A 26232-nucleotide genomic window follows, 5' to 3' on the forward strand; every position below is an offset into this window, starting at 1 on the left:
CCTGTGTGACCTTCCAGCTCTTTTCCCAGCTCCTCTGTGGCACTGTCCTTGGAGGCTGTTCCTGCACAACAACCACCAGACACATTTGACAGCAGCTGGTAAATGAGTCATCCTGCCTTGAGTATTGTACCCATCCCTCTGGCTACAAATCACAAATATTTACCTGTTCCCTGTTAGAAATTAAGGTCACCAGATGGCACGGTTTGCCTCTGACAGCTCTGGGGTTTTTTCCTTAGAGCATTTTGTTTTCAGCTGAGTTTGGACAAGGGCAGTGGAGCAAAGCAAGGACTCTGAAGTTCGACTAAAGCAAAGTGAGGAGCCCTCTGTGGCCCCGAGCTGCTCAGCTGCAGCCAGGGCAGAGAACCATCCATGTTCAGGACCTGCTCCCTCCAGAGGACTGAGTTCCATAACTTTAAAAGCATTATCTGGATGGAACTCGGCTCAGATCAGTCACACAGTCTGCTTCTGAACACCCATTTTGGCTTCACCCAGAGTTTTAAATAAGAGATTGTCAGCTCCTGTCAAAACAGCAGAGCAAATGACAGCCCAGCCCTGCCTATGCATTTTCCTGCTGCCAGGAATAGCAATTCCTGCCCCTCTGGAATGCACACCCTTCTCGTCAAGCCAGCCTGACAGCTCCAACAAGAGGGAAAGCTGAAGGATTTCCACAACTGCTTCACTCCCCTGCATCCTACATCCACCGCTACTATATCAGCATTCAAAGAAATAATTGTGTATATATATGTGTGTGTTTGTATGTGACTCTTTAGCGTTCTTAAGAGGATAAAAATGTGAAAACTGAAGCACTCCAGGTGCAAAACAGACACAAAACATTAAAGAAGCTGGATGTATTTTCATTTTCAGCACTGAAAATGCTGAATGCCACAGGGGTGGCCTGGGACGAACAGCCACCCCTGACCTCCCTCACGCCTCCGCAGTGCCCCACAAGCCCCTCTCTTGGCACCCCCCATTAGTGCTGCAGACCCCTCCCCGCCCCACAGACCCCCACACGGACATCATCGCACAAGATCCATCCCTACAACCCAAAAAGAGCCCCTTCACCCCCCTAAATCGCGCCCTTGCTCCCTCCGCCCCGCCCCGGAACGCGGCGCGCGGCCGCCGTTTCCGCGGGGACGCCTGGCGAGGCAGCACCAAAGGGGCCAACATGGCGGCGCACACGCTGCGGGGCCTGTGCCGGCCGTGGCCGGGGCTGGCGCTTCTGTGCGCCCGGTTCTCGCAGAGGGCCTCCGCCGGCACCGAGTACCGGAGCTCTCACAGCCTGGACAAACTGTACCCTCCGCGGCAGGACGGAACCGCCGCCCGCACGCCGGTCAGAAGGGCGGGGGGGAAGAGGAAGACGGCGGGGATGGCGTCTGGGCGTGGCCTGTTGAATGATTGACAGCGGGGCGGGGCGCTTCGTTCATGAGGATGGTGGGTGGGCGTGGTCATGACGAGGGCGGTGCCAATTGGGTGGGCGGTGGGCTTGTGGGCGGGGCTTAGCTCTGATTGGCTGCGGTGGGCGTGGCGAAGTTAAAAGGGGCGGGGCCTGTGCCAGCCCGGGGACTCGGGGGATCCCCTAAACCTCCGGGATGCTCCAAACCTCCGGGATGCCCCAAACCTCCGGGGACCCCGGGATCCCCCAAACCTCCGGGGATCCCCCAAACCTCCGGGGACCCCGGGATCCCCCAAACCCGACTCCGCCCTCCATGTGTCTTCCAGCAGGAGCTGCAGCCGCCCGCCCTCGACATCCCCATAGGTGAGCCCCCGCCTGCGCCCAGCACACCCATGCCGGGAGCCGGGCAGCCCCCCCGGGCACCGAGTCCGTGATCCGAGCTCGGCCCCGTCCCGGCTCGGCCCCGTCCCGGCTCGGCCCCGCCCGGTTCAGCCCCATCCCCTCTCTTCCAGCTCGCCTGACCGTGTCCTACAGCCGGAGCAGCGGTCCCGGCGGGCAGAACGTTAATAAAGGTGAGGAGCAGCTTCTCCCTTGGAAAAATCACCATTTTCCGTTGTTTTTCTGTACCACATGGCAAAATATTGAGAACTTGAAGTTAAGCAGTGCCTTCGTGCTGCTGGACACTTATTTTTCATTGTCATCACCCTGCATTTTAACACAACTTCTGAGTCTTCAGAGTGCTGGAGACCAGTGATAACGTTTGATGCTCCTAGGAACACTTACAGGGATCATTCCTGTGCCACAAGGAACACCACCTCTATCCATAGATCAAATATAATAGAGCCAACTGGATTCTGAAAGTTCACTCTGCAATAAATTCTCTACTTAATTCAAATAAACTTAAAATACTGCCTGTTCTGCCATTAAAAATGAGACAGGCAATGGCTGGCAATAAATTCTGTGGTGTCTGGAAAGGCAAATACCATGACAGGTACAAGTTTGTCTTGCAGAGTGGTGTGTAAAAATACAGCGAGAAAAGAATTGTGACCTTTCAGGAAATTCATCATGGAATCATCCCATGTTGAAAGCCAGCAGAGATGAGGCTGAATTATCTCATAAATCTGAGGAAGGCAGGCTGTGACATGGAAACAAAGACCCTGTTTTTCTTCCCAGTGAATTCCAAGGCAGAGGTTCGGTTCCACCTGGCGTCGGCCGATTGGATTCCCGAAGCCGTGAGACAAAAAATGGCTCTGATGGTACCAACCCTCCCCTTCCAAGCATGGAGTCAGTGTCAGAACATGACGGTTCCAACGAGGTTTCAGTGTCACCTCATGTTTTCCCATCCCTTCAGCACAGGAATAAGATCAACCGGGCGGGTGAGTTGATCGTGACCTCGGAGGAGAGTCGCTACCAAATGAGGAATCTGGCGATTTGTCTGGAAAAAATCCGGACCATGGTCACGGAGGCGATCGAGAAACCCAAGGTGGTGTCTAAGGAGACAACGCAGAAACTCATAGAGAGGTATCTTCTTCATTAAAATGCTCTTTATTTGGGTTCATCCTATCACGTTACACAATTTAGTTCGCAGCATTTTAAAACTATTTTGGTCATACTCATTTAAATTTCCTTTTTTAAGGAGTATCACTGATCCAATCGATTTTAACTGCTTTGCTGGGTAATATCCCCAGAACAGGGACTGGTTGTTTTTCTATCCAAGGATGTTTGTTAGTTCATCAGATCTCAAAAGTTGAATATTCAAGTGCTTTCTTTGCACACTGAGGGATCTTTTGATTTTGTTTTAGGGTGGAAAAAATGAACCGTGAACGGCTACGACAGAAAAAAATACACTCAACTATAAAACAGAGCAGGAAGGCAGATTTCGACTGAGAACAGCAGAGATCCAAGCACTTGGCATTCCATCTTCCTAAAGAAGTGGTGTTGGCAGCTGGTGATGATGCTAAACTCATGAGCTGTATTGAATAAAAATAGCCTGAAAGTGTAAATAAAAATATTTAACATCTTCTGTTGTAGCCAGTGATACACTGTGATGGCCTGTCAATCATTTTTCAGAATAATTATTGTTCACATTTGAGAGGAACTAAAACTTCTGATTTTTGTCAGCAACTCCTTTTTTAATGTTCTTAGTGTTCTTCAAGCAGCCTTTGCTTCATCAGAGCACCCTCTTCTGCTGAACACAAAGCTACTGTAGATTTTTGGGGAAAGAAAGGGAAGAGTAAAAACAGTCTCAACAACACATTTAAGTAGAAAACAAAATCTTAAAGCATTAAGTTTAGCAAAGACCTCAAGGATTGTCAAGTCCATCCCATCCACTGTTTCTTTCCTTCTATTTCCTTCCTTCCACCTTTATTCCTTTTGTTGATTTTTTATCTAAGCAAACAAAGCACATCATTTAGTTAAGCTAAAGCCACATCAGGAATTTGGCAGAAATCTCAACAGGAGGAGACAGAGCCCACCCTGAAGTGCAGGAGGCTTCTGGCCTTTAAAGTGGGACACCAGAATTCTTTGGATGAATCCTCCTTAGTGGACCCTGTTTAAGGAGAATGAAGCTCTGTGGTGTGATGTGTTTCACCACTGCCAGGTGGGGCTCAAAGAAATCAAAATTATCCCTTGTTTGATATTTGGCAGGGCCCCAGTGGCCTAAGGGATAAGGCACTGGTGTTCTAAGTCAGGGATTGTGGGTTTGAGTCCCACCCGGGGTGGGGAGAGGTGGATCTGTTTTAGGAAAAGCCAGATAAGAAAGAGAAGTCATGCCTGGGATTTATTTGGGGCGCACGGAGGTATCAAGGCTTTGCTCCAAAACTCCTTTGGAAGTGGAGCTTTGAGCTCCCCCCTGACAGAACATTTCCATCTGCAAAAACAGCGTTCAAAGCCCACATCCTCCCCAAAATGGAGTGCTGGGAGGATGCAGGAGCACTCCAATGCATGCTGACATCTCAGAAAGCCCTGCCGTGGCCTCTGCACTCCTGCTTAGTGCCAGGAGCAGACACCTCATGTCACATTTCCCCCACCACAAGCTTTTCTGCAAGGACTCAATCACTCAGGGTGGAAAAACCTCTTAAGATTTATCAAGTCCAACCCAGTACTGCCATGTTCACCATCAAACCACATCCCCAAATTCCACATCCACTCACGTTTTGAACACTTCCAGGGATGGTGAATCCACTTCTTCCCTGAGCATGGGAGGGAGTCCCTGCCAGCACCCCTGTCACAGCTGCAGGTGTCTGAAGCTCCGTGCTGTGCCCTGGCCTTTACAAACGAGGGGATGTTGCTGCTCCTGATGTTTTTGTGACACTGAACGTCCTCCCACCGTCACCATCCAGGGCAGCACCAGCCTCAGCCAAGCCACCCATCCCCATGAAATCTGGATCTACACCAGCATCACCTGCTGCTCGGGGCTCCTTTCCCTCAGATTTGAAGCACTTTATTTCAAGTAGAGGTGTTTTGAACAAATTCAATTGGGGAGGCCAATTACAGATAAATCAATTAACAAGAACTTATTAAGCAAAAGAACAGGGCTGGGCAGCCGACGAGTCTCCACTCTACCACGGCACACCTTCCCCCTTTGACCTTTTTGTTTTTATAGTGCTTTTTTTTTTCCAGTTGATGCATTTTCTCTCGATGCACTCTGCACCAGTGTAACTGGTTGTTAGGGGGTCTTTTTTCCTCTGCCCTTGGTGGTCATAGGAATGAAGGCTCCTCATCTCCCTTGCAGATTGTCTTTGGCTTAAAGTTCATTTCTATATAATTAGTTACACAGTCTTCTATGCTAGTTGCGTCTGCACAGTTCTTAAGCAGGAAACTTGCTTTCCCCCCAACTCCCCGGGCCCCCCTTCTTTTCCTCCCACATCTTGAAATTCCCTACTCAGTTCAAATTCTTATCTCCTTCAATGCTCATTTTGATGAACAAAGACCTTTTAATTTATTACAAGAGGTGTCAAGCTTTTGGACGAGCAGGTGACCCGGGCCGCGGAGGAGCCGGGAATTTCAGGGATTTAAAAGCAGATTCCGAGGCTGCGCCGTGTTTAACAGCGCGAAAAATTGTCAGATCGCTGCTGGGAGGGAAACGGGGAGCAGGGAGGATGCAAGGGGAAGGCGCTGAGTGGTTCACGGCGCGGCGAACAGAACGGGACAGAACGGATCGGATCGGGACAGAACAGAACAGAACGGAACAGAACCGATCCGACCCGGGGCGCCCGCGGGGAAAAGAGTCACCCCAGATGGGACTCGAACCCACAATCCCTGGCTTAGGAGGCCAGTGCCTTATCCATTAGGCCACTGGGGCCGCGCGGGAGCGTCGTTTTGGCGCCTCGCTTAACTCTCTGCTGGCCAGGCGGGTGTGAGGCGGCTCCGGGCCAGGATGGATTATTCGCGATTTCGGAGACCAGCCCGCTCTGAGCTCCCCACCGCCTCCATCCCCCGCACCTCCCGGCGCAGCTCAGGAGCGCCAGGGCGAGGTGGGGATGTGTGGGGTGAATGAGACCCGCGCAGCCCCCTCGGCCCCCCGGGAGCTGCCGGTGTCGGTGTGGGGTGAAAGGAAGCGCCGAACCTTCCCCAGACCCCGCGGAGGCAGCACGGGGGCAGCGGGCGTGGGGCGGTTGCGCCCCTTTGGCTGAGAGGAGAAAGGGACTCGTTCCCCTAAGAGAAAACAGCGGTTCGAGTCTCACCTGCGGTATCAGAGCTCTAGGACACGCGCTGCTACTCGCAGTAGATCCAGTCGTGTCTCGCACTAGTGGATTGATACTCCCTCCGAAACACGGCACACTGACCTTCGTCCAAAATCCCCCCAGTAACTCTCCTGGCACTACGGGAAATCACAGCCCGCCTTGTCTCGACCCTTTCCGTTTCAGAACCTCCACCTGGAGCTCAGACCCCACCCGCCGCCGGTTCCGAGCTCCGGCTCACCCGCTGCCGCATCGTAAAGTGTGAATTACCCCTCATTAACAGAAGCAAATCCCATCCTAAATCACCTTAATCTGCCTCTGCTGCATGCACGTTCAGCTCGCTGAATCCCCGCTTCAGAGACCTCCAACCCCGCAAGGAACCCCCGCCGACAGCGAAATTCAGTGTCTCAAGTTCTTCCCGGCTTTAAAAACAACCACGAAGGGACTCGAACCCTCAATCTTCTGATCCGAAGTCAGACGCCTTATCCATTAGGCCACGCGGTCACCCGCACAGGGGGGCTCGGGGGTGTCGCTGCCCCCCCACACCCCGCGGGAATCCCCCGCATTCACCCCGGGGCATCCCCCATCCTCCATCCCTCCTGGAAGTGGGGCTGGCATTCCCGTCCCCCCTCCCTGGGACCCTGTGTGCCACCAGGCCACTGCAGATGTGCCCATCACAGTGTCACTGCGCCATCAGTGATAGGCACCGCTGCAGCAGGATGCTGTAACACTACTGAGAAAACACCACGGGCCTCATTAACCCCCTGCTTGTTCTCCTGCTGCTGCAGCCACTCTCCCCAAAACCCGGGGTTCTCATCTAATCCCAAAAAAAATTTCCCGAAGCCCACCCCCCAGGAAGGTATTTTAATCAGTCATCCAGTGCCAAGGGCTTGGGTAGGTTCATTGCTTTCCAGACAGCAGAGCCTCCCACACCTAAGAGAGAAAAACTACTTAAAAAGAAACTTCACTTTGTGTTTTACTGGCATGGCATTACTCTGACCACAGCTGCCTTTAATATCCATTAACTCTGCAGGAAAAGACCCTCCAGGCAGCTTTTTAATGCAACGAATCTGAGAGGGCATTATCCCAAAGGTACTTACGGGGAGGACAGCTGAATTCTGTGACCCCACTGACCAGCCCCTCATGGAGATGTGGTTTCTGGTGGAGTAAAGCTTCCCGGCCATCCCAGCTTGTCCTGCTCTCCACACAGGTTCCCCCATGCAAGGTGGACATGACCCAGCATCAATGAGCTTTTTGCTGGGGCTTGGGTGCAGCTGATAACACAGGGAGCACCTGGAAGGAGAGAAAGAATGCAGCTGAAATTCCCTGAAAAACAGGGAAAATGCAGCTGAAATTCAAGAAAAACTCAGCTCTGTGCAGACAAAGGTAATTAAGCAACTGCAACTGTTCTGCTTTGGTGCCTTCTGGGAAACCTTGAAGGATGTCCATGACCTGGCCAGAGTCATCCTTTCACTGACATCCCTCCAAAAATCAGCCTTTCATTAACACCTCTCCTCTCATCCTCAGGTCCCAAAGCAAAGCTGGTTGTTATCCCCTCGATCACACCCTCACCTGAGCTCTGGGACCACACAATTTATTGCACCAAACATCCACTTTTGCACCCAAGCCTGGGACAGTTTGTAGCAGCTCCTCGTTATTTCTCTTTTCCGTGAAATCTAAACAGGGACGACTACCCGGGAGCAGACAGTCACATCATCCCATCGACAGCGGCTCATGGAGAGAGCCTGGAGCTGCCATGGGGAATTCGCAATCCCAAAACACATCATGGACCACCCCGACCTTATTCTTTGGTCTTTCCCCACATCAGGCTCTGGGTCCAGTGCCGTGCTCAGCCAGGGCGCAGGTCTTTCCACATCTGAGTTCTCCCGGGGAATCAACCTGCTCATCTGGCATCTCCCACCCGGATGAGGAATGTCTTCCCACTAAGCAGAACTAACCGGCGGTGTCAGGAAGAGGAAGAGGAGGAAGAGGAGAGCCGGTGGCACTGAAACGGAGAGGAAGAGCATGGAAACGGGGCTGGGAGAGGCAAAACGAAGGGCTCACCCCAGGTGGGACTCGAACCCACAATCCCTGGCTTAGGAGGCCAGTGCCTTATCCATTAGGCCACTGGGGCTGCGCAGGGCGCGCGCCCCGGCCCGCGGGAACGGCGCCGACCCCGCGCTGTGGGGGCGCCCCGGGGCCGCCGCGGGCCGGGCCGGGCCGAGCCGAGCCGGGCCGAGCCGGGCCGGGGCCGCGCCGCCACCCAGGCTGGGCTCGCGTCCCCCCGCCGCCCCCCGGAGGGGCAGAGCTGCGAGGGGAGAAACGGGAAAAGATGGTTTAAAAGCGGGAGATGAGGAGGAAAAGACCGACCACGAAGGGACTCGAACCCTCAATCTTCTGATCCGAAGTCAGACGCCTTATCCATTAGGCCACGCGGTCGCTGCGCTGGGAGCCCCCGGTGATGCTGCCAATCGCCGGTACCACCCCACGCCGGGGCGGGGGACACGGACATGCGTGGGGGACATGGGAAACTGTAGGGGACAGGGGGGATGGCAGGGGACACGGCTGCCATAGGGAATTCTGCTGCCGGAGGGGGAATCAAGTGTGGAACTTGCTGACTGCAATTGTTGCCCTGGAGCCATTCACAGAATCAGAGAATCATGGAATATCCTGGTTTGGAAGGGACCCACAAGGATCACTGGGATGGCAGCAGAAAAAAAAGGCAGAGATGGAGAGGTGGGCAGCAGAGGAAAACACAGACAGATAAAAAAAAACAGAAGTCTCTGAGCCTTTCATCTTAACTGTGAGGACTCAGAAAATAACATAAGGAGCATGGGAGATCAGCAAGGAGGCAGAACCAGAAAATCCATGGGTGCATGAAGGGCGCAGTAGGAAATGACACAGTGTGGTCTGCTGGGAAGCAGGACAGGGCTCAAAGGAGACCAGCCTCCCCCACAGCCCTCAGTCACACAAGCACTAATTCCTGATCCTTTTCACTGGGGTTGCAGCAAACTCTTGGCCCTGTAAATGAGACTAAATTTGCTACTGAGTAGCTCTGCCTCTTTGCCTCTTCTTAGTGGGGATGAGCCTTTTCTTTTCCTCTCCTTCAAATTGTTGGATTTTTTTTAATAACCTTATTTTTCCTTGACCACAACTAAAGGCTACTCCCAAGAGCCAGTTGAGTGCATCAAACCATTAGCAAACTCTTCTTCCTAAGAGATAAAATGTCTGTTTACAAAAATCCATCCCTCATTAATAAATATCAAATCAACTTCCACATAACAAATGACGTGTTCTGGACTGGTTCATAAGATACACAGTACCATTCTCCTCCTTATTTGGAAGCAGGAGATGATGCAGAGAGTTTTTGTAGCCATCCTCACCTTTTCTCTTGGGACAGGTAAGTGCAAGGGGGATAGAAAACCTTTGAGGAATTCTGTTCTCATCTGTTTGAGAAGGGATTTCTGTGTGTTAATGATGTTTTTCACATCCACAGCTCCACAGCCTTTCTTTTTTGATGCATCTCTCGAAAGTTGCCTGATGTTTTTGTGTTTCAAGTGGAATTCTCTTTCCAGCAGGGGCTGCTCCAAAGTACCTCTGTACCTACTATGACATTGTTGACTACCTGAACATCTCCTCTCATGACAAGCTGCACACGTACATTCTGCCCAAGAAAGACTTACAGGAGCCTGTGGAAGTGACCATGGATTTTTTTCTGGTGGCAATTCTCTCAGTGGTAAGGACCCAAAATGAGTCTTTACAACAGGAAACTGGGCTATTACTAGGGCAGAGTTTGAGTCTTCTGACAGCAAGTCCACAGGGGTGAGAATCAGCCCCTTCCACTTCAGCTTTCTGCTGTTGGAAAGCACTTTTTTTCTCCCACTCCTTCGAGAAGTCACATTTAGACAAGCAGCCTGCTTTGGAGGAGGCTCCAAACACCCTGCAGAGTGCCTGAACTGGGCAGTGCATTTGCAGGACACTGCCATGGAAATAATCTATTATTTTTCCTAACCATTGGACTGTGTGCTCCCACTCTTCAGCCGTAGGACCAATAGCCATGAGCTCTCTTCCCAAGCCCTGTTAACTGCAGTCTGTGCTCAGGGAAGAGCTTCTGTGTTGGATACATCTAAGCAAATCAGCTAAATATCTTTGTTTCTCCAGGTGGAAAAGCTCCAGACAGTCAGCTTTTACTTCGTCCTGAACCTGGTAGGTCCCTCAAGAGCATTTCTCTCCTGATGCCCAACCCAAAGTCTGGTGCCTAGCCCAGAGCTCATCTCTCTCCTGCAACTTCTTCCCTCAGGAATGGCAGAACCCTTTTGCAACCTGGAACCCACGGGATTTCTGTAACATCTCTGAAATTGTTCTGCCCATGGATACATATTGGTCGCCCCCCATCTTCTTCTTAGAGCGGTATGTTCCCCTTTCATTTTTATCTGCTGGCTTAACAGAAGTACAAAGGATGCAAACTGTTGGTTATATGATAGGAAATGGGACAAACTCAGATGGTTGAAAGTTGCTCCCTTGAGCTCTCTGTAACTGAGAGCCTCCTAATTTAGATTAATGGTGACCACAGTTTATACAAAGCACTTAGTGGCTGTGTAATACTGTAACAGCTCCTGGAATATCCCGCCTGGGCTGTAGCTAAAGCCGAGGAAGCAGCAGAAACCAGCGCTGCTGTGGAATTCAGTGACCTCTAGTAGTGTGTGGAAAGATACTGAGGGTCTGACAGAGGGATGAGCACCTCCACCAGCTCTCCAGAGGGAGAAAGGAGTGGGAGGCAGAGCCAGGAATGAGCCCCTGCCCTGGTGAGGCCACGAAGCAGAGGGCAGAGAGGCAGGAGGTGCTCAGGAGGTGCAGAGCTACAGCAAAAATTGATCCCAGAGGGCTCATGGGCCCTTCTCCAGACCTGATTTCCTCTCTTCCTGCTGCATCCTATGGCTGGGTGATGGCTAAGAGCCCCCCAGCAGGGTGTTCACAGCCTGGTTTTATGGGACTGAGGAACAGGCAGCATCTCAGGCTCCGTTACTCTCCCTGTCTGTTCCCTCCAGAGTGAACGGGCAAAACCCAGAGCTGAATTACGTGGTCCTCATGCACAACGGCAGCTTCAACTCCACCCGGCCCTACCAGGTCACCCTGACGTGCAGTTTGATAATCCTCAAGTTCCCCTTCGACACCCAGATGTGCAACTTGAGCGTAGCTTCATTCCTCTACCCAGGTACAGCTGCAGGCTGAGCTTTTCCACCTCTGGGCTGACTTTGGAGAAGGAGGGCTAGATGAAATGGGCCCTGGTAACTCTTGGGCTCCTGAGCAGCCCCACATGCTCACAGTGGGGTTGGGGTCATATGAAACCAGAGAAAGAGTTAAAATGCTGCTATTCTGTCCTGGCACATTTCCCAGCAACATCTCTGGAACAATCCAGATGTTCTGTGGCAAGCCCCTCCCAGGAATGGTTTCTACAAACCAAGAGACACGAGACCAGGAGGCTTCCTGCAAAACTGCTACTTGTTTACATAGAATTTTGCAGGACTGATCTTTAAACACACCTGAAAGCCATAGAAGTGGGAGGAAATTAATCATAGAATCCTAAGGTTGGAAAATATTTCCAAGGGCATCAAATACAACTATTAAAAAGGACAGTTTCAGGGATTCAGACTGCAGTTAAGAGTTCATAAGCAGAGGTGACAAAATCTCCCTAGTCCCATCCACAAAGGACAACTGCCCTAATTCAACAGATGTTTCCCCTCTGATCCACATTCTCTGAGGTCCAGGCAAGCATCTTCACAAGAGACCTTTTTAATTTCTCCCTCACGGGCTGAGAAACGCGAGCAGTGCTTGAACCTTCCCCCTTCCTTTCTGCATACACCCCCAGTTGGGTGGGAAGTGGAGAGGAGTAACTGACCTCTAACAAATTCCTAAATTCTTCAACTTCCCTCTCCCCTTTGCCCCCTGCCCAAGCAGTAACAGACTTTGTCATGAAGACGAGACGGACACCAGCTGAGATCATGGAAGACAGCAGGAGTTTCATCCTAACTGATGGAGAATGGAAGTTTACCAACCTGAGCATCGTGGAATTCACAGCAATGATGGACGACAAAGGATTTTCTGTGGTCACCTATGTGGTATGGCGGCACTTCCATATTACATTGCACTGTTTTGGCACCAAAAAAACTCCAGTATTAAACAAGATAATTTTTTACATTAGGGGACCAACATTTGTCAACACATTGAGTCATCTGCTGCTCATCAAATTTTGCCCATCTTCCTCAACAGATTTCCATGGAGAGACGACCCACTCTCTATGTTCTGAACTTGATCCTCCCAACGTGTGCCCTGTACTTGCTGGACATGGCTGTGTTATTTGGTCCCAGCTCTCTCGAGGAGAAAATCAACTTCCAGATTGCCATCATCCTCGGCAGCTCCATGCTGGCTGTGATTCTCAACAACAGCCTCCCAACTTCCTCCAACAAGCCGCCCATAATAGGTACCCACCTTTATTCAATTAACCCTGATTTTCACCCAGGTACCAGCCCTAAGGAAGGTTTTTGGGTGTTTATAGACACGTTCATGAACACTGAAGCCATGAACAGCTAAGCTTGATTAGCTTGCTGGAGTTAGACTTTCCCTGTTCCCCACCAGGTAATGGAATATAAGAAAATGCCAATTATCCAGAGCTTTTTCTGTTTTCCTCTTGTTCTGCAGTGGTGTTTTTCCTGAGCACCTTCCTGCTCATGATCATGGCTGTGTTAGACACCTTCTTCCTGTTGTACCAGCAGCGCAAATCCCTGCGCTTGGACAAGGTCCTCAGAAGCTTCCAGCAAGGTAAAACACCCCATAACACCTGGAACAGAGCAGGTCTGGGGCATTTCCCTGCATGTTTGGTGGAGCCAGGGTGGGCTTCCTCAGGGGCAAACAGTGCCCCGGGCGGTGTGGGCCACGGTGCCCCCCCTGTGCTGACGCTGCCCTTTGCTCCCTGCAGACCCACAGGAGCTGCCCAAGAGACCCACGGGCACCCTGGCCAAGGGGGGTCCCCAGCTGCTGCCCCCTCCCAAGAAGGCCCAGGGACAAGGGCAGCTTACCAAGCGCCTCTGGCAGCTGCAGGAGCTGGACCCGTTCCTACCAGTTCTGGAGAAGGTGCTTCTCTTCAGCCACCTCTTCCTGTCCCTGTTCTTTTTTACTGTGGTTTCTATAAAATGGAGCAGCTGAACGTCAGCTCTGCCCAGTGCCAGCTCTGTTGTTCTCTACTGTGTTGTTTCTGACCCCCTGCTGTAATTTGCTCCTGGTCAGTTAGTAGAGCTGCAGTTCAGTTTCCTGAATAAAACAAAATTTAATTAAAATCCAAAGTCGCAGGACCCAAGATCTGCATGCATAGTACTTTGTACTCTGGTTCAGTAGAACTACAGATGTTCTTGAAACATTCTGTGGGCTACTAAGGTATTTGAATAAAATAGTTGTAAAATCGGAGGATAACACCTTCATTCTACATATCTGTAATTCTGACCTCAAACATGACCAAGAAGAAAGGGAGTTGATTGCCTTCTCTTAGAGGAGTTTCCATCTTGAAGGAAGGTGTTTAAGAATTCCACCTCAGATTATTAAATAAAATAATGCAAGTCTTTACTATTGTTTGTGTGACTTCCAGTGAGATCAGCAGCGTGCAGAAATCCAGGGTAGAGAAAAGGAGCACCATGATTGAGTGTCTTTAAAAATTACTCAAAAAGTAACTTTTTAATGTGCATCTCAACACACCAACACTCCTTCAACTCCCTTTACAATTGGCTTTCCTAAACAATCACAATCAGCCCAGAAAACAGTGCCAGACCTGTGCCTGTAGAAGTCCTGAGACACTCCAGACACACACAAATCACTACCAAATACACTCCAGCCCTATCTCAAAGGGCTACACGTTACTTCTGAGCAAGTGTCTGCCTGCAAGGACAGGAGAACATTCCCTGCACCTCGTGGTTACAGAGAGGAACAGGAGGTTTATTTGCATTTCACAGGGCTCACTTTGACCAGCAGGACAGGGAGCTTGGTCCCCTGGTACCAAAACAAGCTCATGAGTAGAAAACACAAAATCCAGGAAAAGTGGAATGTTTGTGAGTTACTGTATTGCTCCACATTACTCAGAACTCATGTCTAAAATCTAAGCCACAGACAGAGAAAGCTCTTTATTTAGAAGATCATGAAGTCTGACAGTCATTAAACTGCTCCCTGACCAGTTTACAGATCAGCAATTGACTTGTGGGGCCAGTATGGATATTTCTCCCTGTTCAGTTTGGTTTCAGGGAAGGCGTCACTCAAGTCTTCAAACGTCATCTGTTCAAAGGGAATCATGCTCTTGAGCTTCTGGAGCTGTGGAAGCAGGGACAGACACATTACAAGTCAGTGGTCAGCAGGAAGGAGCAAAGCACACCCAGGAGAGCAAGGGGTGTGCTCCAGAGAATGTTCCCTAAGCAAAGTCCAGCCTCACCTCCTGCTCGTACTGGGCGATGCGGGCTTTGGAAGCCTGGATGTACTCAGCAGTGCTCTTGGCCTGGAGAGAGCAGAGGATGTGGGGAGAGTGGTTATGACAAAGACACTGACCCACAGTGAACCTGCACATGGCCCCCCACCATATTTTCAGTTGGCATTAAAATCCATCATTGTTACACTGGGTAACTGATGGAATCTCCAGCAGACCCCAAACAGCCAAAACCTTCCCTGTGCAGGGATCCCCTTGCTCAGAAAGCCAGGGATGTGTGAAGGGCAGAGCTGTGCCCTGGCTCTGTGCAGGGTCACATCCAAAACATCCCCTCCCTCTCACCCCTTCCCATCCCCACAGAAGGCAGGGACAACCCCAGCAGTAGTGAAGGGTTCACTTACAGTTTCCTTCTCCTGGGCATCAATCTTGGCAGTTTGTGTATCCACAGGCTCAGGAACCTTTAGTGCACTGAACTGTAAATTGAAAGACAAATTTTTTAAGGTCTGTTTGACTGAAACAATCCTTCACATCGAGGTCACCTTCCCTAGCAGCAGGGGAGCATTTCCTCATGTCTTCCTAGGATTTGCTCACAACCGTGTATGTTAATGAGCTAAAAGTGATCAGTGCAGCTGTCCCTGTCCCTCCCAAGCAGCAATTGCTCACCCAGGAGCTTCCAGACATCTCCTCTGTCCTGTCCACCACCCCCAGGACACACACCACCATCCATTCCTCACAGCACTGTAAGAAAGCTGGCAGGTCCAACAGCACAGACTTACCCTATCACAGCTATTGCCCCCAGCACAAAGCTCCCAGACCCATCTGAGCTCAGTGGGTGCCTCCAGTCCTGGGAGGCAAATTTTCATAGTGACACAACCAACTTCCTCTGCTGATCCTGGTGTTTTCCTCTCTATGCCCCAGTTAAACTCTAAAGAGCAATATCCATCTGGCAAGGAGGCTGACCTTCTTCTGGAACTCATCCACCATTCCAGCCTTGGCAACATTAGCTTTGTAGAAAGCCCAGTCGATGGCCGGGGGCTTCTCTGGCAGGGCAGCCAACCTGAAAGGATGGAGCACAGCACACATGAGCAGCAGCCTGAGCATCAGCACAGCCTGCTGTGTTTAGTTTGGGTGTTCCCAGGTTTGAAACACGCCATTTCTGCAAATCCCTCTGCCCTTGGAACAGGCACAGCTCAGCCTGCAGCTCTGCCCCACTTCATTCAGCCCCTCTGGGTGCAGCCCTTGAGGAAGGATGAGGCTGTTTCACAACACTGAGCCAGAGGCAATCGGCAAGATTCCCTGCAACAGCCAGCACTTGTATGTAAATGATCTGAGAACCACAGATGAATTTGCAGAGCACTTAACAGTGACAAAGCCTGAGCCAAAGCAAGGTGTGTTCACAGAACTGCAGCTACGGGTTTACTCTGGGGAAGATTAACTAAAGGTGATTTGCCAAAAAAAGCCAGCAGCTGCCACAAGGTGACCCGATTAAATACCTGCGAGGCCACTCCTGCGGGACCAGAGAACGACAGACAGACAGCCGGTGTTGGGCGAGGGCTGAGAGGCCTCGCCGGAGCGGGGTGGGCACCGGGCCGGGCACGGCACTCACCGGGCCGGGCACGGCACTCACCGGGCCGGGCACGGCACTCACCGGGCCGGGCCGGGCACTCACCGGGCCGGGCCGGGCACTCACCGGGCTGTCAGTGCATCGTTGCGGGTTTTCAGCGCGTTGAACATGGCTCGCTGGTTCGGAGGCACCCGCTCGGCGAAGGCCGCCCAGTCCACGGCCTTAAGGGCAGCTCTACGTCCCGCCATGGCTCCGCCTGGCCCGGGAGACACCGGTGGGTCACAGCGGCGGCGGGGAGCGCGGAGCGGGGCTGGGGAACGCGGCACCGAGAGGGCGAGATGGGGCGGGACACGGGGACACGGAAAGGGTCGGGTCACGAACGGGACGAGGACACGGAGGGAATGCGGACACGGGGATCGGGACGCAGGGGTCGCTCCTGAGCCCCGCCGCAACCTCACGCTGTCCCCCGCCCTCTCCCACCAGCCTCCCAACACCGAGGACGTCTCCAAGCCGTCCTGTTCCCCAGCCTCGGGACTCCCGACCCCTCCCCGGCCGCTCCCCGTGCCCGGGACCCTTTCCCGAGCCGGCCCCGGCCCCGGCCCCGCTCTCACCTTCACTGACCGTCACCGCCGTCCCGCCGCCGGAAGCGCCGCCCCCCGGGCTCCCGCCGCCCAATCAGAGCGCGGATCCGCCGCGCGTCATCACGCCCGGAAGCGGCGCGGGCGGAAGCGGCGCGGGCGGCGATGGCGGCGGGCGGGCGCTGAGGCTCCGCCATGGCCGAGGGGCCGCCGAGGGGCCGCACGCCCAGCCCGGGCCCCGGCGGGGCACCGGGCCCGCCCAGCCCCCGCGCGGCCGGAGCGGCGGCGGGATCCGCCGGGGCGCTGTCCCCGCCCGCCGCCGCCGCCTCCAAGTGGGTGCGGCTGAACGTGGGCGGCACGTACTTCGTGAGCACCCGGCAAACGCTGTGCCGGGAGCCCAAGTCCTTCCTGTGCCGCCTCTGCTGCCAGGACGGGCCCGAGCTCGGCTCCGACAAGGTGAGGCCGCGGCGGGGCCGGGACCCCCTGTACCGGGACAGCCCCTCCTTGAGTCGCCGGGGTCCCCACGGTGCCCCGGTTTGTCCCTCGGGCGGGGGACACCCCCGGCTGCCGCTGTCCCCGAGCCCCTGCATGGCCCCGGGCCCGGGCTGTGGATGAGCCGGTGTCCCACGCCTTGGGGCACGTCACTCGGACACATCGGCGGCTTGTCCCTCGTGTCGCACGGTCAGGGAGGTGGTGGCACCCCCAGGAACAGGACCTGTGACACCCAGATGCCGCAGGTTCCGATCCCTCCTGCTCCCACAGACCGCCCTCAAGGAGCAGCCCACATTCCCCCGGTCGTTACAGTAGGGAAGGAAACTCCTAGAAACGGGAATGTTACAATTTCTCACCCCGAGCATGTTTGCTGTTGGTTTGGTTTTTAATATATTTCATTCTCATCAAAGATCATGATGCACATTCCTTGCATGGCTGGACAGTTTTGAAGTCGCTGCAGTTTTCTGTAAGGATTTTGCAAACGATTATTCTCGCAATTGCAGATTTTCCATAGGACCAGCTGCACAAGGTGTTGTAAATATGTTGGGAGTGGGTCAGCCAGAATTAGTTGAGTCTGTTGCTGCTTCATTCAGAGTTTATTCACGAGATAAATCCTGGTTGTGATTGAAATATCAGTCAATAGCATCAGTGAGGAGAGGAGATATTTCAGAGTGGGTTTACACTGTTTTTTATTGCTTTAGAGTAGATTGGCAGGAGGAACAATTCTTCAAAGTCCTTAAGAGAAGGATGTGAGAGTTCTGCATCGGGCTTGTGCTTCAAAGCTGCTCAGGAGATGCTTTTGGCTGTCAGTTGATGGTTATTTAATGCCAGTACTTGTTGTATTGCTGGACACATGGCTGGACAATTGGAATGAGTGTTTGCAGTAGTGGAAAGGGAAAAACAGAATAACTGCTTTGGCTGCCAGGTGCCCTTAGCTAGAACTTGAGATCCCATTTTCCTCCAGAGGCTCCTTGTTAAATAGTCTGGAGAATAGGCTCAGCCAGAACACAACCGCCAGATTTTGGTTCTTAGTGCAGTGAAAAAGCCCTCCTAATCCCAGCTTTTTTCTCCAGGTCCATAAACTGTGTGTACAAGTGCTTTATGTGAGGCATCTGCCAGCCTTACTGGGGCTGCTGTGTTCATAGATCAGATACTGAAAAAGAAAAATGGCTTAAATGTAGCATCATTTGTACACCTCCCACAGGCAAATGAATCCAGGTTCTCAAAGAGAAACTGTTCAATTGATTGTTAGATTGAAATTATTTTTTTCATGGTACCACTGAGCTGTCCCTGTTTTGCTCCCAGGATGAGACCGGGGCCTATCTCATTGACAGAGACCCCACGTACTTTGGTCCAATACTGAACTACCTCCGGCACGGGAAGCTCATCATAAACAAGGAGCTTGCAGAGGAAGGTAAGACAAAAACAGCAGGAAAGGCTGGAAATGCTGTTTGGTAGCACGTCCAGGAGCCCTCACCATAAACTAGTGTGAGCAAATTTCCCAGGAGTGCTGTTAGTACTGTTAATTGCTCATTAGCAAGGATTAAGTCATCAGATTCTGTGTCTTCCTGAAAGCAGAGGCTGCAGCTCACAGCACACCCTGTCACACTCTGAGCCCAAGGTCTGTTACAGACCATGGTTCTTCCCAAATAGGCAGCTCTGAGGGCTTTCCCTTGATGGGGCTGGGTGAAGAAATAGACATTATACCATGAGATTTCTGATAATTCCAGGGAAAGGGGAATAATTTTTCTTAAAGATCCTCTTAAGTCACAAAAGGAGGTGACAGCTAGTCAGGCATTTTCTCCTAGCCTGAGAGCAGGAGGTGGGTGGCACATTTGGGATTCTGACATCTGGGCTAGATTTGGAGTTAGCAGCAGGTTTGCATCCTTGTGACAGAATCATCTTCATTCTATCCTGTGCAAAGTAACAGAATCTGTGCTTTGGGTTCCTCCTCAGGGGTGCTGGAAGAGGCTGAGTTTTACAACATCGCGTCCCTGGTGCGGCTGGTGAAGGAGCGGATACGGGACAACGAGAACAGAACCTCTCAAGTAATGCAGCTCTGGCTTATGGAGTCAGTTTGGTGGTACAGGAGGACATGCATGGCTGCAGCCCTTGCAGTAGCATTTCTTTGGTTCAGCAGTAACAGGGGAATAAATGCTGTAGGTGGATTGGGACATGGCTAGCAAAGAGTCCTCAGTATGCCTTTATAAAGCATAGACCACTGAGTCATCTCAGCACTGTAGGAAAAAGCAAGGGACACTTACAGGAGAAGAGCCAGGAGCAGAAATGGGTGGTTATAAAGCAAAACATACTGTTTTGGCAAAGAACAGCTCAAACTCTTCCTTCTCTAAACCATTTCTTCCCTTTGTCTCTCTGTGACATGTTTCCCGTTGATGCTCAGCTGATATCAGCACATCCAGTAGATCCAATTTCAGAAATGTTTTCAAAAAGCAGTAAATGGCTTTGAAAGCTAAAGAAGTTTTGCTTTCACTGTAGCTTAGACACCTAGAAAGCTTTTAAGAGAAGAGTGCCAGGCATATGGTTCTGTTTTGGAATCAGTGAGATAAAAAAGCCTGTGGGGCTCTGAGTTCCTAAGATGAGAGCTGGAGCTGCTTATTAATTTTCTAGAGTGATACTAGTAAAGCAATTGCTAAACTGCACTTAACAGTTGTTCTCTGTGCTCCAGGGACCCGTGAAACACGTGTACAGAGTGCTGCAGTGCCAAGAGGAAGAGCTCACACAGATGGTGTCCACCATGTCCGACGGATGGAAATTTGAACAGGTACCATTACCAAAGAATGGCAGAATTCCTTTGAAAACTGGATGTGGAATAAGCAGAGTTGCCTGTTGAGTTACTCTTCACACTGCTCTGCTCTTCTGAATAAGCAGCCTGACCTGAGCAGCAATTCACTTGTGTCCAGTTACCTACACAGGAGAGCAGAAGTCACTCAAGCTGCCAGAGAGATTTCATTTTCTCTCAGGGCTTCTTGTCTCCTTGTCAAATCCCAGAGCAGTTCTTCCCTTCTCTTGCATTTCATCACATACACGATGCCACAACATAACAGTTACATTCAGGAAAATTACCAGAGCCATGAAAAAGCACAGCACAACTTTCTTGGAACCTCAAAGCCATGACTGCTGCATTTGCTAAAGAGGCTCAGAGTGACATGAGAACTTTCTGCAGATGTCCTTGCAGTGCAGCTGGTTCCAGGGCTGGGTGTCACTGCAGTTGCATATGGCATTAGTTCCACATTTAGTTTCTGGAATCAAGCACAGTTCTCTTATTTCTGAGGAGGGAGAATTGGAGCCAGCAGGCCTGGGTGTTGTGTTGTTATATTAAGAAACTACAGAATAGGGTCTGTGGATTACAGCTGTGTCTTCCTATTTGGTCCAGCTTCAGTACAGGTGGATGCTGTCAGTGTGCTGACATGAAGTGAGGCAGAGGATTAGGAACAGCACTTCCCATCAGTTGTTCTCATGGATCTGTTCTGTAATGCCTGAAAACTATCTCAGAGTGGAGAGGTGGCCAAAAACCTGCCCCTGTAAGGAAATTGTGAAATACTGTGACCAAGAACCACTCATTGCTCCATGAAAATGCAGTTCTCCAACACCCAGGTTTTGCTGTCCAACAGTTTACAGAATCTGCCTTTCACACATCCATATTTGCACCCCCAAAACCTTGAGGCTACAGGCAGTGCCTTTTATGGGAACCTGCACCGTTAGATCTTTCCTGTTCTTCCTTTTCAAATCTATAATCTATAAATATGGAGCTGGCTCTTCCAAAATCTATTTGGACATGGAAGTTAAGGTGCATGCTGTACATTAAAGTTTCCCAGACACACACAATTGATACGAGTCACCAGAATGCTTTCTTCAGATGACTTGGATTTGTTTTCTGGAAAGCAGAACTGAGTTGTAAATGACAAATTAACTCTGTACTCCAGGATGTCCTTTTAATATAATAATGATGCATGAGGCAGATGGGATTTTTTGGATTGAGTCCAGATCCCCTCAGCACAACAGTAATAGAATATAATCCTGTTTACACAGATACCAGACTCCATCTTGGCAACATCCAAATAAAGGACAGTGTCTGTTTGCCACATGTCCCCAGTTAATCCAACATCTGCCTGGGGTAAAGAATTCCCATTTCCACATCAGCCACAAGGCACTTGAGAGATGAGTTCAGCAAGGTCCAGGCAACTTGCAATGCCTGCCCACGTCTGAGTGAAGTGGGTATTATATATTGCACAATCTGTTTTCCCTTTTTGCACCCTCAGAAACTGAGCAATGTTCTGCTGTGTTCAGCAGTAGTCTCAAGCTGGAATTCCTTCCCGGGGCTCCAGGTGCCACTAGAGGGCTGTGGAGCTTGGATGTGTCCCTGCCTTACACACACACACACACACAGGAGGATGCAGGGGACACTTAGTCCAGAACAGATCTCCTGGGACAGTCCTGTCTCACAGCAACTGTAGGAATAAAATCAAAACTTACCTTGGCTGTCTCCTGTTGCACAGCTGATCAGCATTGGATCTTCCTATAACTATGGAAATGAAGACCAGGCAGAATTCCTCTGTGTTGTGTCCAGGGAGCTCAACAATTCTACCAATGGCATTGTCAAGGAGCCAAGTGAGAAGGCCAAGGTAAGGCACCTGCTCAGATGTATCCATTTGAATTCCCCTAGAAGGAAAAACCTTTTCAGCACCAAGCTGCAGCAGTAGTTCTGTGGATCAGCTTTTCCATTACCTTCTCTATCCCCTCTTGAAAGATTCCATGATTTACTGTAGGACAAGAGCTAAGGCTCTTTGTGCACTTCAAATTAAGACCAAAATACTGAAGGAAAGAGGAACTTGAAGAGGGAGAACAGATTAGCAAGGACCTTTGAGGTTAAGTTTTGTGGTTGAAGGATGTTGCAGGGAGAAACAAGATTTTTGTTCTCTTTCAATCCTCCCCATCCCTGGAAGTGTTCAAGGCCAGGTTGGGTGGGACTCTGAGCAGGCTGGTCTAGTGGAAGATGTCCCTGCCCATGGCAGAGGGGTCAAACAAGATAAATTTTAAAGTCCCTTCCAAACCAAACTATTCTATGAATTCACTTTTTTTTCACAGAATAAAAACAAAAGGCAACATCTTTACTTCCTGGCAAGCAGCTGAGTAGGATTTCTAGAGAAGGCACTCACTTACCCTTAACCAGCCTATCAGTTGTTGTGGTGCCATAAAAGCCTGCAAGCTGTTCTCACGTTTGTCCATGCTTCCTTTCTCTGCAAAAAACAAGGACTCTGAACAGGAACTTTTGCATTTAAATTTGTCTGAGGTTTTCATAGAAGGTATTTTCTGTTTCAGATTCTTCAGGAGCGAGGATCCCGGATGTAATTCAAGTGTCCACTCCATTAAACTCCCAGATGTCACAGGGCAGTCCAGCTGGGCAGAGCATCTCTCCACAGAGCAACCCAGCCCTTGTACAATAACCAAGCTAACGCAAAGCCAAGCCTGTCCTGCCAATGGCAAATAATTCTGGTCATAACCAAAGGCTTTTCTCTTACCCTGGAAACCGAGAAAGGAAAAGACTCTTCCAGTTGGACAGTCCTATCCACAAGTATTTGTTTTATTTACTTGGCCAGCGCTGTATTGAAATTTTCTGACAGTGGCTGGGCTGGATTCCCAGTCGGAGCCTTTGTGAAGGTTGCTCAGGTCCCCAGGCCCTTGTAGTCAATCCCACCTTCCACAGGCTGCTGTGGGTGGGAAGGTCCATATTGGAGCTGTGCCATTGCTTGCTCCCAGGTCTGCCACCAGAAAAGTGCAGGGACCTTGCAGGGCTCCCCCACTTCTCCCCCAGATCTGAAGAACAGGGCTTTAAAAGGAGGAACAAAACAACCACTCCTAAAAAACCCTCACAGACTTTTCTGTCCTTGCTTTGTATCTGTTCCTTGTTCAATTCCTAAGAGCTGAGTTTAGATCTGAGGGGAGGGGAGTTGTGTGTCCATCTGACACAGGTCTTACTGGTAACACTATTCCACATGGGCTCCTGGTATTTTCCAAAGCCCATTACTTTGTATGCGTAAACAAAGAGGCCTGTGTTCACCCAAAGTAGTGATAGAGTTATAATCCCATCCTTTACACTTCTCCACAGAGGAAGAGTGTGACATCTTCCCCCCCAAGTATCTGCCATGGCCATATCTTAGCCTGGTGCAAAGTTACATGGTTTAGGGACTTGCTGCTGCCAAGTTCAGCTTTGCCTTGTTTGTCTCCAGCAGTGTGGGCTCTGTCTCCTTCCCTCTCACCAAGGAGGGCTTCAGGCAGAATTTCTTTTGTACTGTTCCAAGCAGGTAGGTTTGTCTGACCCCACAAGATCCTTTGCGGAGGAGATCCCCTATTTACACACAGTGATTTACCTGCAGCCCCCTCACATCCCCACCTTTAAGAGATCACCTCAAATTACAGAGGGACATTGCAGAGCTGGGGTGGGGGGGGTTTGGTGAAAAGTTGCCAAACTTGTAATGTTCCTTGTCCAAAGTGATGTGTCAACTTTTGTGACTTTTCTTTCCTTTTTTTTTTTTTTTTTTTTTTTTTTGGAATGCCTTGGATGGATGTGCAAAATGTTCGTTTGTGCCTCTCTTGAATTCTAATCTTAGCCAAACTGCAGTCATGGTTCCCCTCTGTTACTCTGTGCCACCCCTAAACAAGGGCATGTCCCTCCTAGTCTGGTAAATGGAATTTCATAGGAATTTGCTGCATGTTTTCCCCCTTTCATCCTGGCTTTGTTCTTTGTAGCCTGAGTGTCCTGGCACTTGGGTCATTTTCAGTCAAGTCCCAAACTGACATTACAGCAAAGCTTCGGAGATGCTGGAATTCAGACATTGACAAGCTCAGAGCAGATGTTTCTCAATAAGCTACCAGAAGATCCCTCACCTGGACTGAGGGGTTGGACTCCTTTCTGGAGGGCTTCAGCTACCCATGTTCTCCTGAAAGTTTTGACACAGAATTAGGTAAGTTTTCCATCTTAACCACTTGTTGCTGAGAGGGTCCTACCAACAGTCCAACAACCAGTTCAGCAACCAAGGTGTGCAGCAAAGACACTTGAGTGGCACGGCTGTGTTCTGCCTCTCTCCAGTCCTTCTGCATGTCCTCTTGCCTGTCCTCCATCCTGCTTTGCCAGTGTACCTCGGGTGGAGCCCTTGCCTCATTCTCAAGACAGACTGGTTAATTGTCTGTGCTAGATTGGTCCTGGTAACAACAGACTGTGCCAAATGTCTTTGAATTCACATTGTGTCAATGACAGGCTGTTGAATCACAGCTGGCTTTCCATCACACTGAAAAACCCAGCTCTGCTTCCCTCCATCTGCCCCGTTTATAACATGGTGAGCTGGTGTTGGTGTGATCAGACTACACACCTTGGCTGGGCCTGAACAACACTGTGATGTGTACAGATCTCCCTCCTCTGTCCCTATGCTGTAGCCTCAGCCACTCTATGTGCTCATAGCTAAGAAATCAAGCACATGTATGCAAGTTAGCAGCCTGAAAAGCGCTTTAACAATCTCATTTGTCTTATTCCCCTTCCTCAGAGGAGGGAGTTTTTGGGAACTGGTCAAGAAATACCAAACCAGAGGCAACAGGAACAGGTCAGGCTGTGTTTGTCACATTGATGCCAGCTGAGCACTTTGTTAAACCATAGAGCTCAAAGCAACACTGGCTGCAGAGGTAAACTTTCTGTCCAGTACAGCTCAAGTAGACAAGAATAACAAACACTTCCCTGGCTTTTTTGTGTCACCAAAAATGCCACACATGGTGAAGCCCACTGGAGGGTTTGCCTGATGCAGTGATGCCATCGCTCTCCCCTCTGAGCCACAGAGAGCCTAAAAGTGACCATTAGCAGGTGAATGGCACAGCTGCTTAACTGATGAGCACAAGAAAAATCAGAGTTGCATCTTGATTTTCCCTTTTGTGCTGCTTTTGGCAGCGAGAAGGTGCCAGGGGACCATGGACTCTTTGGGTTCCATTGCAGGGTCCTTTGAAGTTCAGTGGAACAAGTTTATGGTAGAAAACCAGTCATTGGTACTGGATGCTCAAGTTTTTGAGTGATATTTAGGACCAGGCATGAAGTCCATCCAGAGCAGGTACATTCCCAGTGAAGGATTTCTCTTCCCTAACTGTGCTAAGTCACCTTTACCCTTAGACAGGGCTGGTCTCAGCATTATGCACCAGTTGCATCCCTTCTGTGCTCAAACAAGGCTTTTCCTTCCATTGCCTTTCACTCAGTCACAACTATATCAAAATTAGTGCTGAATTAGGATGAAATTTGTCCCGTTCACTCTAATAAAGTATAACATGTTGTGGGCAGAGTAGGAGAGCAGGGGTAGATCTGCCTGTCCAAGAGTGCTTATGCCTCTTGCGAAGATTCACTTTAAAGCATTAATCCTGGGAATGGAGTGTATGACACTTTACTTTTTTTAAAAATTTTCCCAGTGGCCTAAATTGTTCCATTATGGCAAGACTGGAAATAACCTCTTGAAGTGTCTTTGTTTCTGCACATTTTTAAAAACTGATTTTTCTCAGGGGTGACTGAGTGGGCTGAGGCGAAGGGGGCCTGGTTGGCTGCGGGGCAGGGGCCGGAGTAGCCGGGCCATGGGCTCCTACCCGGAGGTTTTGTACAGTTTGTCACATGTCAGTGCCCTTTGCTACTGTTTCTCTTTGTTTATTAAATGTGTTTGAATAACAGTTGAGATGCCGTGATTATTTTTTTTCCCAATAAAGATTCTGAAATGGGTTTGAAAAGTCTGAAGTACAGTCTGCAGCCCGCTGCTTTGCCTGCACCACACAGATACTGCATTATGGTGGAAGAAATGTGCAGATGGGGCACTTGCTTCTGGCTTCAATTCACTTCTAACAATCATTTGCCAAAAGGAGAATCTGGAGTCCTAGGCTGCTTTCAGGGATAAAAGTACAATTGAAGCTCGTTTCTGATGTTTTGGTCTATAAAATAATCTCAAATTCCACATTTATCCTAACCATTTCCACTGATAACCACAAGCAAGTAGAACATTAATACAGCCATTAAATGTGAGTAG

At 50.4% G+C, this 26232-nt stretch overlaps 4 protein-coding genes, 2 long non-coding RNA genes and 4 other non-coding genes across 17 annotated transcripts in view; 3 read left to right on the plus strand and 7 right to left on the minus strand.

Annotated features, from left to right (window-relative positions):
• Positions 1 to 1142: 1142 nt before the first annotated feature.
• Positions 1143 to 3431, plus strand: MRPL58 (mitochondrial ribosomal protein L58). Of its 2 annotated transcripts, none has more exons than XM_021554627.3 (6): positions 1143 to 1330; positions 1720 to 1756; positions 1906 to 1965; positions 2567 to 2649; positions 2745 to 2914; positions 3196 to 3431. In XM_021554627.3, exons 1-6 carry the CDS (start codon positions 1166 to 1168, stop codon positions 3278 to 3280), a joined length of 600 nt encoding a protein of 199 aa, XP_021410302.2. In that variant the 5' UTR covers positions 1143 to 1165; the 3' UTR covers positions 3281 to 3431. The 2 variants fall into 2 exon arrangements, with proteins under 2 accessions (XP_021410302.2, XP_021410309.2); XM_021554634.3 differs by having other exon boundaries at positions 1723 to 1756.
• Positions 3299 to 8196, minus strand: LOC146765827 (uncharacterized). The gene is made up of 2 exons (XR_014949332.1): positions 6079 to 8196; positions 3299 to 3596 (listed from the first exon to the last, which is right to left on the minus strand). It is a non-coding gene; the product is annotated as an uncharacterized LOC146765827 (long non-coding RNA).
• Positions 5624 to 5696, minus strand: TRNAR-CCU (transfer RNA arginine (anticodon CCU)). The gene has a single exon. It is a non-coding gene; the product is annotated as a tRNA-Arg (tRNA).
• TRNAR-UCG (transfer RNA arginine (anticodon UCG)) lies at positions 6507 to 6579 on the minus strand. The gene has a single exon. It is a non-coding gene; the product is annotated as a tRNA-Arg (tRNA).
• On the minus strand, positions 8137 to 8209 carry TRNAR-CCU (transfer RNA arginine (anticodon CCU)). The gene has a single exon. It is a non-coding gene; the product is annotated as a tRNA-Arg (tRNA).
• A 232-nt stretch (positions 8210 to 8441) lies between these two features.
• On the minus strand, positions 8442 to 8514 carry TRNAR-UCG (transfer RNA arginine (anticodon UCG)). The gene has a single exon. It is a non-coding gene; the product is annotated as a tRNA-Arg (tRNA).
• Positions 8515 to 9625: 1111 nt separating this feature from the next.
• LOC146765828 (5-hydroxytryptamine receptor 3A-like) lies at positions 9626 to 14319 on the plus strand (the record flags this gene model as incomplete). The annotated part of the gene is made up of 8 exons (XM_085556850.1): positions 9626 to 9811; positions 10237 to 10281; positions 10376 to 10485; positions 11124 to 11290; positions 12034 to 12194; positions 12346 to 12556; positions 12775 to 12894; positions 13052 to 14319. Coding segments are annotated over 8 exons (1227 nt in total), but the record flags the coding sequence as incomplete, so codon positions are not given.
• On the minus strand, positions 14167 to 16748 carry ATP5PD (ATP synthase peripheral stalk subunit d). Of its 2 annotated transcripts, none has more exons than XM_077787357.2 (6): positions 16712 to 16748; positions 16227 to 16356; positions 15497 to 15593; positions 14938 to 15009; positions 14546 to 14608; positions 14167 to 14427 (listed from the first exon to the last, which is right to left on the minus strand). In XM_077787357.2, exons 2-6 carry the CDS (start codon positions 16346 to 16348, stop codon positions 14296 to 14298), a joined length of 486 nt encoding a protein of 161 aa, XP_077643483.2. In that variant the 5' UTR covers positions 16349 to 16356; positions 16712 to 16748; the 3' UTR covers positions 14167 to 14295. The 2 variants fall into 2 exon arrangements, with proteins under 2 accessions (XP_077643483.2, XP_085412975.1); XM_085556849.1 differs by having other exon boundaries at positions 16595 to 16748.
• A 108-nt stretch (positions 16749 to 16856) lies between these two features.
• On the plus strand, positions 16857 to 25946 carry KCTD2 (potassium channel tetramerization domain containing 2). Its single transcript, XM_021554592.3, has 6 exons — positions 16857 to 17134; positions 18476 to 18584; positions 19127 to 19218; positions 19857 to 19952; positions 21688 to 21813; positions 22511 to 25946. The coding sequence occupies exons 1-6, from the start codon at positions 16874 to 16876 to the stop codon at positions 22538 to 22540; spliced, it is 714 nt and encodes a 237-aa protein (XP_021410267.1). The 5' UTR covers positions 16857 to 16873; the 3' UTR covers positions 22541 to 25946.
• Positions 17537 to 26232, minus strand: part of LOC110484162 (uncharacterized) — a 29699-nt gene continuing 21003 nt past the window's right edge. For 4 of the 6 annotated variants that reach the window (XR_014949336.1, XR_014949337.1, XR_014949338.1 and 1 more), the window contains exons 4-6: positions 22352 to 22428; positions 21665 to 21850; positions 17537 to 20710 (exon numbers count right to left, since the gene is read on the minus strand). This is a non-coding gene — a long non-coding RNA (uncharacterized LOC110484162). Of the gene's footprint in view, positions 20711 to 21664; positions 22429 to 26232 lie in introns of all 6 variants that reach the window. The other 2 variants (XR_014949335.1, XR_014949334.1) reach the window with 2 other exon arrangements.

Source organism: Lonchura striata, chromosome 18 (assembly GCF_050655825.1).
Source record: "Lonchura striata isolate lonStrDom1 chromosome 18, ASM5065582v1, whole genome shotgun sequence".
NCBI classification, from domain to species: Eukaryota; Metazoa; Chordata; class Aves; order Passeriformes; family Estrildidae; genus Lonchura; species Lonchura striata.

Bases quoted from the DNA above. Each gene is read 5' to 3' on its own strand.
- MRPL58 (XM_021554627.3), top strand. From the start codon at position 1,166: ATGGCGGCGCACACGCTGCGGGGCCTGTGCCGGCCGTGGCCGGGGCTG. The intron at 1,757-1,905 runs GTGAGCCCCCGC...CCTCTCTTCCAG, and splicing joins CGCCCTCGACATCCCCATAG to CTCGCCTGACCGTGTCCTAC. The intron at 2,915-3,195 runs GTATCTTCTTCA...ATTTTGTTTTAG, and splicing joins ACGCAGAAACTCATAGAGAG to GGTGGAAAAAATGAACCGTG.
- ATP5PD (XM_077787357.2), bottom strand. From the start codon at position 16,348: ATGGCGGGACGTAGAGCTGCCCTTAAGGCCGTGGACTGGGCGGCCTTC. The intron at 14,609-14,937 runs GTAAGTGAACCC...TGCTCTCTCCAG, and splicing joins ATGCCCAGGAGAAGGAAACT to GCCAAGAGCACTGCTGAGTA. The intron at 14,428-14,545 runs GTGAGGCTGGAC...CTGCTTCCACAG, and splicing joins TCGCCCAGTACGAGCAGGAG to CTCCAGAAGCTCAAGAGCAT.
- KCTD2 (XM_021554592.3), top strand. From the start codon at position 16,874: ATGGCCGAGGGGCCGCCGAGGGGCCGCACGCCCAGCCCGGGCCCCGGC. The intron at 18,585-19,126 runs GTAAGACAAAAA...GTTCCTCCTCAG, and splicing joins CAAGGAGCTTGCAGAGGAAG to GGGTGCTGGAAGAGGCTGAG. The intron at 19,219-19,856 runs GTAATGCAGCTC...TCTGTGCTCCAG, and splicing joins ACGAGAACAGAACCTCTCAA to GGACCCGTGAAACACGTGTA.